Below are 12,647 nucleotides of genomic sequence, written 5' to 3' on the forward strand. Positions count from 1 at the left end.
CATTACTTTGCCAACAAAGGTCCGTCTAGTCAAGGCTATGGTTTTTCCTGTGGTCATGTATGGATGTGAGAGTTGGACTGTGAAGAAAGCTGAGTGCTGAAGAATTAATGCTTTTGAACTGTGGTGTTGGAGAAGACTCTTGAGAGTCCCTTGGACTGCAAGGAGATCCAACCAGTCCATTCTGAAGGAGATCAGCCCTGGGATTTCTTTGGAAGGAATGATGCTAAAGCTGAAACTCCAGTACTTTGGCCACCTCATGTGAAGAGTTGACTCATTGGAAAAGACTCTGATGCTGGGAGGGATTGGGGGCAGGAGGAAAAGGGGACGACAGAGGATGAGATGGCTGGAGGGCATCACTGACTCGATGGATTTGAGTCTGAGTGAACTCCAGGAGTTGGTGATGTACAGGGAGGCCTGGCGGGCTGAGATTCATGGGGTTGCAAAGAGTCGGACACGACTGAGTGACTGAACTGAACTGAAAGAAGATTTTATAAATTTATTAGACATAAAAAATCTGCCGCCAATCACTTTCACTCTAGTTCACCCTTGAACTCCCACTTGTTAAAAATAATTTATTTAATGCTATCATGTGTGTGCTTGCGTGCTACGTCGCTTCACTCCATTTGGACTCTTTGTAACCCTACGGACTATAGACTAGGAGGCTCCTCTATCCATGGGATTCTCCAGGAAAGAATACTGGAGTGGGTTGCCATGCCCTCCTCCAGGGCATGTTTTAAGATCATCCCTACCCAGGGATAGAACCTGAGTCTCTTATGTCTCCTTCATTGGCAAGCATTTACCACTTGCCACCTGGGAAGCCCCAATGCTGTTATACGTTATATAAACTATTGAGATGAAGCAGCAAGCAGTCTTAAGAATTCTTATTACACGTTTCCTTTTAAAATACTCTCCTAAAGTCTGATGGGAGATGAAGAAAGTCTATGTGTAATGTCAATGGATGCAACTTAAAAAAAAAGAAAAAAAGTACCGTAATGGCAGAAGTTGTGACACAAAATACTGTAGTGACATTCTAACACCGAAATAATATATCATCACGTATCCGCATTTTTTTTAAGTGACTACTATTTTGGGACTCATTTAAATGAAAAGAACGGCAGCCGGGATTCTAAGAGAGACGTTTGAAGGTGAAGGGACAAAAAGAGAAGGTCACAAACCCGGTCCCACACAGCTCAAAAACCCTACCCGGAATGCGCGCAAGCGCAGAATGAATCCTCCTGCGCAAAGGCCGGGCCGGAAGGGCTGGGGCGAGTGGGGCGGGGATAGGGTTGCTAGGAGAACGCGATGACGTTAAGGCCTCGGCGTTCCTCTCCGCCAATGGGTGCTATCTGCCGGTAGTGACGCGCTGTGTGCGTCGCGCTGACGACGCGCGAAGGGCACAGACCTAAAGGCCCGGAGGACATTCGGCCTCTGTGAGCTGCAGCCTTTCTGAGAGACCGGTTGTGTGTTCGCCATCTTAGGGAGTGAGTGCGGTTTGGCCTTCCCCCGCTGTGGGTGCAGGGAGCGGAGCCCGGGAGGGGTGCTCCTTTGGCTGTAGGCCCGGTGGACTTCCTCCTTTTGGGAGGCCGCTGTGACCTCCTCAAGGGCGCGGAGACTGGAAGAGGCCAGGCCCGTGTAGGGGTTCCCAGAGTCCAGGTGACTTTGGCGGGCCTTCCAGCCCTCTTGGCCTTTCCTCTTACCATCGCTTCCTCTTCTAGGAAGATGTACTCGTCCGTGGTGCACCTAGCGCGGGCGAACCCCTTCAACGCGCCTCACCTGCAGTTGGTGCACGATGGTCTCGCGGGGCCCCGCAGCGACCCCGCCGGGCCCCCGGGCCCACCCCGCCGCTCTCGCAACCTGGCAGCCGCCGCTGTAGAAGGTGAGGTCAGACCCTGTCCCTATACGGTCGGGAGGTACACTCGTGGCCCCCTCGGCTTTCGTGGCCTGGCCCGGCCTGGAGGACAGGGAAGGACGCGTCCAGCCCTTTAGGACGGCGCCCAGTTGCTTTGTCCGAGGATGTCAGCCCGTTCCGTCCTTACCCGGGTGTCGGATCCTTGGCCCTTCATCAAGGACGTGGAAGGGCCTAGGCTCTGTTCCCTCCGTGACCTCCACGTCCTCGATAGCCTAAAGACATAGAGGCCGTGACTAGCTCCTTCTCTTCTCCGCCGTGAGCCCGCTCGGTCAGCTGACTAAGTATTGGGTAAAGCCTTCTTCCTAACTTCTGGCCGGAGTAGTTCTAACTGTATTACCTGTTCTTTGATTTTGCTTTAATTTTCTTAAAAGTACTTCCTCCCTTAGTTGTTCCTTTATTCCCTCCCTTGGGTGTTCCCGGGGTCTAATACTAGTTGACACAAGCTATGTGAGATAACTGAGACATTTTTAATGCTCCTGATCTGTAGCCCCAGCGAGACCATAGAAAGGAGATAGTAGTTAATAGGAATACTTTCCATCGTCTTTTTCGGTTTTCTTGATGTTTAGACACAAATTTATTTTAATCCTTTGTGTTTTAAATCCCAGTGGAGTGTATATACAGAGAAACGTGAAAACCAAATTGCAGGAAGAGTACTGAAAGTATTATCTACCTTGCATTTGTAAACTATAAAGATTTTAAAAAATCATGTATGCCTTTCTGTTCTGTTCTTTCTTTAGTGTGGGTAAAAAACCTTTACATGATCAATCGGTCCTTCAATTTAGAAAGTTAAATCTGTGGTCATTTGTGTAGTAAATGTATTTAACTGGAGAAATTTGCTTATCTAGTTTTTCACTATAGGAATCCATAAGTGGGAATAGTATTGGTTAGTGTTTGGGGTAAGAGGTTTGCAAGCTTTTACATGATTTGAGTTTGATTTGTACTTCAGAAATGTGTTCTTATCAGCCATTAATAATCTGAAGTTTGGTTTTAATTGGAAGAGCTATTAGTGATGTAGAAAACTATCTTTAAAGTTAATATGGCATAATGAGAGAGGGATAGTATCTCACAGATAAGAACCTTCATAATCTTTAAACAATTGTTTTGATTTTGGCAGTGGATTTTGTGTTCACACCAGGTGGAAAACTATTTTTGTTTACTTGTAAACCATGGCCAGAGCTGTTAAGTTGTGATTGTACTTTTTCACAAGGAAATGTAGTTTCTCTTGCATTTCCATGGCCTTAGTCATCTCTGAAGAAATACTTATTTGATTTTTTTTTTTCAATCAAACAGAGCAGTATAGCTGTGACTATGGATCTGGCAGATTCTTTATCCTTTGTGGACTTGGAGGAATTATTAGCTGTGGCACAACACATACAGCATTGGTTCCTCTAGATCTGGTTAAATGCAGGATGCAGGTTTGTTTTTGCATGTTGGACTAAATAAAACATTGTTGAAGCATGGCTGTTATCTACTAACAAGCTGTGTGGAAACCTAACTGTCCAGGAGGTAAGTTGATAACCAGTAACATGAGTATTATATTAAAATGCATGGTGTGTCTTGTCTTATTACAGAGTACAGTTGTGAATATGGCTCCGCGAAGTTTTATGCACTGTGTGGCTTTGGTGGGGTCTTAAGTTGTGGTCTGACACACACTGCTGTTGTTCCTCTGGACTTAGTGAAATGCCGTATGCAGGTTTGTATTGAGATGACAACACTGAACATCTCTTTTGTGTATGACTTAATTCCAAATAATATTAAAGGACTTCACAAGTGAGAAGAATTTGAAGACATTACAACTGCCAGAAGTTTTAGTAGGAAACCAAACTCAAATTTCTTTTACTCAGTAAGATTTTTACTTTAGTGTTTTAAATCCAAGAAATACCTCTTTTAAGGTAAAGCTATGTGTTTTTTTTTTTCTTTTTTGCTGCTGGGCTTAATTCTGCCTAGAGTTCTTAAAGGCCTGCTGATTTTTAATGCTCCAAATAGCATTTTATAAGCAATTACGTCCAAATAGCATTTTATAAGCAGTTACGTGTCAGAGCAGGTTGTCATTCTTTGTGCACTGTATGATGTGACTTCATATCTCTTGTTTATTGATAAGATCAAGGCAGAGAACACTGTAGATTTAAAAAAAAAGACAGTGTTTGAGTATTTAAAATTTGTGGGCAAAGCTTCTTGCATACTTACGTAAAAGATTTTCTTTTACAATTAAAATGTCTTAATTAGGATTATTGAAACAAAAATAATCAAACATCAAAAATTTATTTGTCCCAAACAGGATTAGAAGTCTACTTACCTAAAAGAGAAAGGAAGGTGAAATATTAGCAGGGAGAGGAAGGTGATGTATGTATATCAGCCCCTATAGTACTGGCAGAAATAGATAAGATGTTTACCTCTGTTAGTTAATCGAGTGAATATTAAGTATCCCTTTGCTAGAGTGTTTTATGCATGTCTCAAAGTGAACTTAAGTCAAAAGAGAATTATGTTGATGTACCTTTTTAATTTGTATTTAATTTGATTGTCTTAAGTTCACAAAACTATAATTAATGAACTAGCATATTTCAGGGATGTAGACATGATAGATTTTATAAAGTAGCTTTAAGAGTAATTTTTAAGTGGTTAGAAGAGTTGGGTGGTGGAAAAATCTCTTAAAGTCAGTTTTATTATGTATTTTTATATGAATTTTATTCTCTTAATAACCTACTAAGACTTAAGTCTCACTGAAAGAAAGCTAGACTTTAATGTACAAAAAGTTACATTTACAAAGATAATTATAGACATTAAGTGGATAACATGGAGTGAACTTGTATTTACCTAACTTTGTATACTTACTAGAGATTATATAAAAACCAAAAGAAAAAACTAATAACAAAATTATCTATGAGAAGTATTATTCCTTTGGTACATTTTAACTTTTTTTCTTCTTTTATGTACAGGTGGACCCACAAAAGTACAAGAGCATATTTAATGGATTTTCAGTTACACTCAAAGAGGATGGTTTTCGTGGTTTGGCCAAAGGATGGGCTCCGACTTTCATTGGCTACTCCCTGCAGGGACTCTGCAAGTTTGGCTTTTATGAAGTCTTCAAAGTTTTGTACAGCAACATGCTTGGAGAGGTATGTAATTTAACTTTGAAATGGAAAGTCCTAAGCTTTTAACTTAAAGGGTACGACCAAAAAGCATCTTCTTTGTTTGATCCACTTTATTTTAGAGCTGAGGAAATAGTCTCAGAAAGAGTGAACGTGTTTCAAATCATAAGGCTATTTTAATAGAGACAGGATAAGATAAACTGCATTTTGTTAGATTTCAGTGCTTGTTTTTTATGCTGTGCTGCTTTCCAAGGAAGTTGGATTTGAGTTTAAAAATATTCAGTGTACTATGGTTGATGTTCAGTTCAGTTGCTCAGTGGTGTCCAGCTCTTTGCCACCCCACGGACGCCAGGCTTCCCTGTCCATCACCAACTCCTGGAGCTTGCTCAAACTCATGTCCATCGAGTTGGTGATGCCATCCCAACCATCTCATCCTCTATCGTCGCTTTCTCCTCCTATCTTCAATCTTTCCCAGCATCAGGGTCTTTTCAAATTAGTCAGTTCTTTGCATCAGGTGGCCAAAGTACTGAAGTTTCAGCTTCAGCATTAGTCCTTCCAATGAACATTCAGGATTGATTTCCCTTAGGATGGACTGGTTGGATCTCCTTGGTGTCCAAAGTAAACACTAAATACTGAGAAGTATTCAGTGTTTTGTGTTATCTGTGGACTGTGTGATAGAGAAACACTTAAAATACCTGAAATTTGGCCATTTTCCAGAACTGTCTCTTACTGAGAAGAGCCCATGCAACAGCAGTTCATGTTCCTCCTTGTGTTTCTTCATTTAGGAGAATGCCTATCTGTGGCGCACATCACTGTATTTGGCTGCCTCTGCCAGTGCTGAATTCTTTGCTGACATTGCTCTGGCTCCTATGGAAGCTGCTAAGGTTCGAATTCAAACCCAGCCAGGTTATGCTAACACTCTGAGGGATGCAGCTCCCAAAATGTATAAGGAAGAAGGCTTAAAGGCGTAAGTAAACATTTGCCTAAATATGTAGTATAAAATACTCATTTGAGAAAACTGTATTTGTTAGCACATTAACTCTCAACTTGGGGGTTGGAAAGTACCCTTGTTAGAATTCCTGTCATCTGTGTTCACAGTTAACACTTGGCATATGGTCAGGCCACACATGCTTCCTTAGATCCACCTTTGTGGATGCCCGTCTTGAGCTGAGTTCTACTTGTAAACTTCTGGTTTCTTGTAGTTCCAGTCAAAGAAACATCCAGCAACTTTTTTGGTTGTATAGTCAAAGGTGCTTGAGTCATTGGCATGTAAGATAAATATACCTGCATGTTAGTCTTAGGTTCTGATAGAAATGACATGCAATTATGCTGCCATTTTTTACTATCAGGACTCGACTGGTGTGCGGACACTTCCGTTAGTAATGAAGAACTCTGCTAGATGAATATGTGCAACTGAGTGAAATAAGTCTTCTGATTTCCTAGGTTCTACAAGGGGGTTGCCCCTCTCTGGATGAGGCAGATACCATACACCATGATGAAGTTTGCCTGCTTTGAACGTACTGTTGAAGCATTGTACAAGTTTGTGGTTCCCAAGCCCCGAAGTGAATGTTCAAAGCCAGAGCAGCTGGTTGTCACATTTGTGGCAGGTTACATAGGTATGAACTACTTAGAACATGTTTGTGAAATTAAGAACAAAGAATCATTTCCATTCTTGACTTCTTTTGTGAGGGAAAAATATTCCAAAGAAGTTTTACCTTTCCATTGCATTTGATATACTTATAAATACTTGCTAATTAGTTCCTAAAATAATTGTTTTGTGGTTTGCATGTCATAATTAAACTTGGGAGTGTATTGACTTCACTGCTATACCTTTTTTTGTTAGTTTTTCCAAGAACAAATTTTTAATACAAGAGAAAGTGTTGGTTAAAATCTGAATATAACTTGCGGGATGGTTCTGTTTTACATAGGGTAGACTGCTTTATAATTAATTTGTCAGTCTCACTCTAAAATACGGTTTTTTAAAAAACAAAATTTTACTACTCATGGAAAGGTTGTCGGCTATCGTGTGAAAAAAGTTTTTTTAATTGACTCCATAATGGGTCATTTGTCTTGACTTTTTTCAGCTGGAGTCTTCTGTGCCATTGTTTCTCACCCTGCTGATTCCGTGGTGTCTGTGTTGAATAAAGAGAAGGGTAGCAGTGCCTCTGAGGTCCTGAAGAGGCTTGGATTTAGAGGTAAGATTTGTTTCCTCCCCTCTAAAGAAAGAGTAACACTTGGGAGTATATTTTTCACTTACACTTCATATTTTATCCAGGTGTATGGAAGGGACTCTTTGCCCGTATCATCATGATCGGCACTCTGACTGCACTACAGTGGTTTATCTATGACTCTGTGAAGGTCTACTTCAGGCTCCCTCGCCCTCCTCCACCTGAGATGCCAGAATCTCTGAAGAAAAAGCTTGGGTACACTCAATAGATAAATGAAAGCAAATATGGACTGAATCTGCGTGTTGATCAGTGTTTGAGGAAAATGCAGAAGGAACTTTTATATATTTGACAGTGTAGGAAGTTGTCTATTCCTAATATAATTACTGTAGTACTCTTGTCAAAAGCAAGAGTTTCAAACTTAATGTGGAAATAAACCCAACTGTACATGATTTGTCTGTGATTTGATAATTATTTTTAAAGCTAAAGAATTAATTCTAAGGTGGAAAGAATTATACATACATTAAAACCTCAAGGAAAATAATTTACTGTTGGTTGAATACTGTGATCCCTATTTGTAAGTTGTTATATGTCTCAAGTTTGGTCACTCGAGAGAGTTCTTACATTTTTAAGAACCATGCCCTAAATTTGTAAAAACTTAATTTAACTGTTAAGTGTGAATATGGATAAATATTCATTTATAGTTATATTTTGACCAACACATTTCAGTATATAATCAAATTTTTGCAACACTTAGTATACTTTTAAAAATCCTAATCCGTTTACTAATCCTTATTTATTTGTAAAATAATTTAATCTAAATTAGGCTAATTCTTAGAATGATAGTCTTTAAAACACCAAAGCTATTGACAGCTAGAAAGTATTTCAAGTAACTTAATAGTCCTTGCACAAATCTGACTTTCTGACTTACAGAAAGTTTACCTTAAACTCTTTTCAGTTAGTTTTTCACAAAGGTACTTACTTGACAACTGGAGTGGGTGAATGCTCTTGAGAAAGCAGCACTTTATATATTCACGCATGTGATACTTGATTTAAACCCAAACTGATTTTTCTAAAAACTACTAAGTTTCCCCTTGTATTTGGCTAGGAATTGTTTTCAAGTCTGATTACATTTTACCTTGAGGCCTTTGGGTATAATAATCTGAATTTGCAGCCCCTGTGTAAATTATGCAGATAGGACCTCAGGAAAAAACTTCTAAGCAGTCTAAACAGCAAGAGAAGTGTTCTCACTACAAACCCATGTAATAAGGATCAGTGAACTAAGTTTAGAAAACAAGTGTATCTTCCTGCGTGTTAAGCTTCTGTATATTATCATCACCAGGTTTAGTTTAAGGTTCCGGTCTTTGTTTTACCTGTGTTGCAGAGGAAGGGGAAGGGTTATGCTTATAAATTTGGACCAAACTGTCAAAAGGTAGAGCTGCAGTCTGAGCTCGAGCAATGATGGCTGTGACAGTTGGTGTCACCAGTGTGCATCAGTTACTGTTGTGTGACGAATCATCTGAAATATATTGGCAAGAGACAATATGATCTCAAGCTTTTTGTGGGTCAGCAATTCTGGAGCTTCTGTTGGACCTTTCTGCTTCTGGGTTTCTCCTGAAGTTAAGTGAGATGGTAGCTCTGGGGTCCTCTCCAAAGGGTTTTTGACATCCAGGCTAGGAGAGATTCTTTGAATATCTCCCTATTAGTGGCTGAGCCTTTCCTTGAAAGGCAGCTGGACTTATTTCAGGACTCTGAAGCTGGGTCTTTTTTAGGACTTAGCCTTGCAAGTGATCACTTTGGTCAGCAGGTACCTGGTCAAGGTGATCACTATACTCTTGATCACCTGCTCTTGATCACCTGAAGTCATAGAAGGTCAAATCCCAGCTTCAAAGAAAAGGAACACTGACTCCACCTCTTTCTAGGAAGAGGATCAGTTACATTGTAAGAGCCTGTGGGATTGGATATGTATGAATATTATATGTGTGTGTGTGTGTGTGTGTGGCCAGTCAAAGGTGGACTGTGGATTTAGGGTATGTGGTTCAGCCAAACTTCATCATGAGATGGATTTCCACTGCCAGCCTTGTGGGATTCAAGTTTTTATTTTCAAGAGAGGCAATAGGTTTTATTTGTGGATATTGACATAAAGTGTGCTGTGTTCAAGCTGTCAAGAATTACTTGCTATTTATAGTTCAGAGATACTTCAGAGCTATTACTAAGGTAAAACCATTTCATCAAAATTCAATTAAAATGACCACTTAAAATATGAATTTCCACTTTATATTTTAAAGTTGAATTCATGCTGAAAATACTCTAATAAGGAAATTTTAATAACATTGTTTTCTCACATTTAGTTTTAATAAAACTTCAGTTCCACAAAGTAGAACCCAGTGGAATGAGTATATATGATTACTAGTTTAATTGGATTATAAGAAAGTCTGATTTTTGCTGAATTATATTTGTGGCTCAGCTGGTAAAGAATCTGCCTGCAATGCAGGAGACCTGGGTTCCATCCCTGGGTTGGGAAGATCCCCTGGAGAAGGGAAAGGCCACCCACTCCAGTATTCTGGCCTGGAGAATTCCATGGACTATGTGGTCCATGGGGTCTCAAAGAGTCCGACATGACTGAGTGACTTTGGCTTTCAGTGATACATACAATGAAATTGAAGTTACAGTTTAACCAAATCTGTATCTTGTGAAAGATGCATGAACTGTTTTGATGCCATTTGGGGAGTGTCCACAATATTCATGGCAGTCTTCCTGCTAAATTAAGAGTTATATGTTGTTTCTTTAGTATAAATTATATAATCTTCAATGTTATATGCCAACTTGGATGGGAAGGGGTTGGGGGGAGAATGGATACATGTATATATATGGCTGAGTTCCTTTGCTGTTCACCTGAAACTACCACAACATTGTTAATCTGCTATACCCCAATACAAAATAAAAAGTTGAAAGTTAAATTATGTAATTTTTTACACAATATTTTTATTATTTGTAAGATAATTCACAAAATAATTGTTAAAAATCCCAGATACAACATGGATAAGAAACTGATTTCAAGCTTCGATGAATCTAGTGCCTCTCCTGATATATCAAATGAGATACCTTAATAACTAGCTACTCCTAAACTGAGCGACTGAACTGAAACAGCTCTTACCTCAGGTATTACCTGTTGAATCATTTTCTCTTTTGCATGGCAGCCTTGACGTCACATCCTCAGAAGTTATAGGAGATGTTGATCTCACCATTGATACGATTCTTATATCTTTGGTGACTTGAATTTCCTAGAAAGCAACTAAGGTTTTCATGAGTGGTTTTTACATACTCTTAAAGTGCCATGCATGCAACAGTCAGGTTGGCTATACTGAAGGGCTTCCTAGGTGGCCCTAGTGGTAAAGAACCAGCCTGCCAATGCAGGAGACATGCATGAGTTCAACCTCTAGGTTGGGAAGATCCCCTGGAGAAGGAAATGACAACCCACTCCAGTATTCTTGTCTGGGAAATTCCATGGACAAAGGAACCTGGCTGGTTACAGTCCTTGGGGTCACAAAACAGTTGGACACAACTTAGCGACTAAACAAACAGAATGGAGTTGGCAGGAAGTGGAGAGAACTAAGAGGGAGATTAAATAAGAGATGCAAACTTCCAGTTACAAAGTGACTCATGGGTATGAAATGTAGGGTGGGGAATATAGTTAATAAAAATGTAATCTATTTGTATGGTGATGGAAGGAACTAGACTTACGATGAGCATTTTGAAATATATAGAAAAATCAAATCACTATGTTGTGGACCTGGAACGTATGTAGTGTTGCAGTTTAATTCTACTTCAAAAACAAAGTCAGAGATCAGATTTGTTGGTATTGGTGGGGTGGGGGGTAGGAAGAGGAGATTGGATTGAGGTATTCAAATGGTACACACTTATATTAGGGATATAATGTACATGATAAATATAATTAACATTGGTGTATGTTATATATGAAAGTTAAAGAGTAAATCCTGAGTGCTCAGCACAAGGAAAAACATTTATTTTTCTATTTAATTTTATGTTTACATGAGGTAAATTAGGTTTACTAAAAAGTGGTAATCACTTCATGATGTAAGTCAAATCATTATGCTGTACACCTTAAACATATAGTACTATATGTTGAATATATCAGTAAAACTGGAAGAAAAAAACCCATAAACATCTTTGTGAGGTAATTAACTGTATACATGTAGATACTGTTTATGCTAGGCATTTGAAACTGAAGCTAATGTTTGTGGGTGATTTTTGTTAAGATTATTATATTGTACTTTTTTTCTTTGGCTGTGCCATGGGGCTTTGGAATCTTAGTTTCCTGACCAGGAATTGAATCCAGCCCTTGGAAGTGAGAGTATGGGGTCCTAACTATTGGACCACCAGGGAATTCCCTGTATTGTACTGTTTTTTTTTCCCACAACTTCATGGAGGAATAACTGATATACAATAAACTGCACATATTTATTAAAGAGTACAATTTGATGAGTTTGACACAAGTATATACCTATGAAACCATCATTGCAATCAAGATATTGTAATAAATATCCTTCACCCCTCAATTTGCTTTTCTAAAAAGCTATATTTCTCAGGCAACCACTGATTTATTTTCTGCCCCTATAGATGAGATTGGGTTTTCTCATGTTAATGTAATGCTGTTTTAATTATTTTTTAACGTGGACCATTTTAAAGTCTATTGAATCTGTTACAATATTGCTTCTGTTTAATGTTTTGGTTTTTCGGCCAGGAAGCATGTGGGATCTTAGCTCCCAGACCAGGGATTGAACCCTCACTCCCTGCATTGTAAGGTGAGGTCTTAACCACTGGACCACCAGAGAGGTCACCTGTAATGCTATTTTAAATGTGAGAACTTCCTTCTTTGCTTTGGCCACTTCTGGTCACATCAACACCACACATGAGTTGTGCTGCTTTGGGGCAGCTTCTGTATGAGACTTGGCAAGCCCTCTGAAATGTACGTTGCCCCCACCTCCCAAACCCTACTCTAGTTGCCACTTCCCTGCCTCATTTTAGGTGCCTTTTCCCTATTTCCTAAAGCCATGAAGGACCCAGGAGGGCTTACATGATTCTTTTCCTGCAGCTCCCTTGTTGTTGTGACTTTTCTATCGATGGTTTCGCTGACTGTAAATGGATAATGCATGTTACAGCCCTGGTGGACTGTAGCCAGGACTACAGCCCTGATGGACAGTTCTCCAGATAAGACCCCACTTCACATACCATGCTCCGTGGCAGTCAGTGAGAGCAAGTGGACATTCAGACCCTGCCTCATCTTGATTTCCCACTGCTAGACTGGCAGACCATGAGTGTGTGTACATTTGTGTGTGTGTGCACACATAAAACATGGGCTTCCCAGATGGTGCTAGAGGTAAAGAACCCGCCTACAAATGCAGGAGATGTAAGACACTTGGGTTTGATCCCTGGGTCAGGAAGATACCCTGGAGGAGGGCC

General features: G+C 39.9%; 1 protein-coding gene and 1 non-coding gene across 3 annotated transcripts; both read left to right on the top strand.

The window, feature by feature from the left end:
• Positions 1-1,330: 1,330 nt before the first annotated feature.
• SLC25A3 (solute carrier family 25 member 3) lies at positions 1,331-7,615 on the top strand. Of its 2 annotated transcripts, none has more exons than XM_019961136.2 (8): positions 1,331-1,481; positions 1,716-1,876; positions 3,200-3,324; positions 4,846-5,025; positions 5,784-5,965; positions 6,442-6,614; positions 7,083-7,193; positions 7,274-7,615. In XM_019961136.2, exons 2-8 carry the CDS (start codon positions 1,720-1,722, stop codon positions 7,432-7,434), a joined length of 1,089 nt encoding a protein of 362 aa, XP_019816695.2. In that variant the 5' UTR covers positions 1,331-1,481; positions 1,716-1,719; the 3' UTR covers positions 7,435-7,615. The 2 variants fall into 2 exon arrangements, with proteins under 2 accessions (XP_019816695.2, XP_019816696.2); XM_019961137.2 differs by lacking the exon at positions 3,200-3,324 and adding an exon at positions 3,481-3,602.
• Positions 6,123-6,370, top strand: LOC139183363 (small nucleolar RNA SNORA53). The gene has a single exon (XR_011566958.1). It is a non-coding gene; the product is annotated as a small nucleolar RNA SNORA53 (small nucleolar RNA).
• Positions 7,616-12,647: the final 5,032 nt, after the last annotated feature.

The sequence above is a fragment of the Bos indicus genome, chromosome 5 (assembly GCF_029378745.1).
Source record: "Bos indicus isolate NIAB-ARS_2022 breed Sahiwal x Tharparkar chromosome 5, NIAB-ARS_B.indTharparkar_mat_pri_1.0, whole genome shotgun sequence".
NCBI classification, from domain to species: domain Eukaryota; kingdom Metazoa; phylum Chordata; class Mammalia; order Artiodactyla; family Bovidae; genus Bos; species Bos indicus.

Coding starts and splice junctions, on each gene's coding strand:
- SLC25A3 (XM_019961136.2), top strand. CDS start 1,720: ATGTACTCGTCCGTGGTGCACCTAGCGCGGGCGAACCCCTTCAACGCG. Junction 5,026..5,783: donor ACAGCAACATGCTTGGAGAG/GTATGTAATTTA, acceptor TTCTTCATTTAG/GAGAATGCCTATCTGTGGCG. Junction 7,194..7,273: donor GAAGAGGCTTGGATTTAGAG/GTAAGATTTGTT, acceptor TATTTTATCCAG/GTGTATGGAAGGGACTCTTT.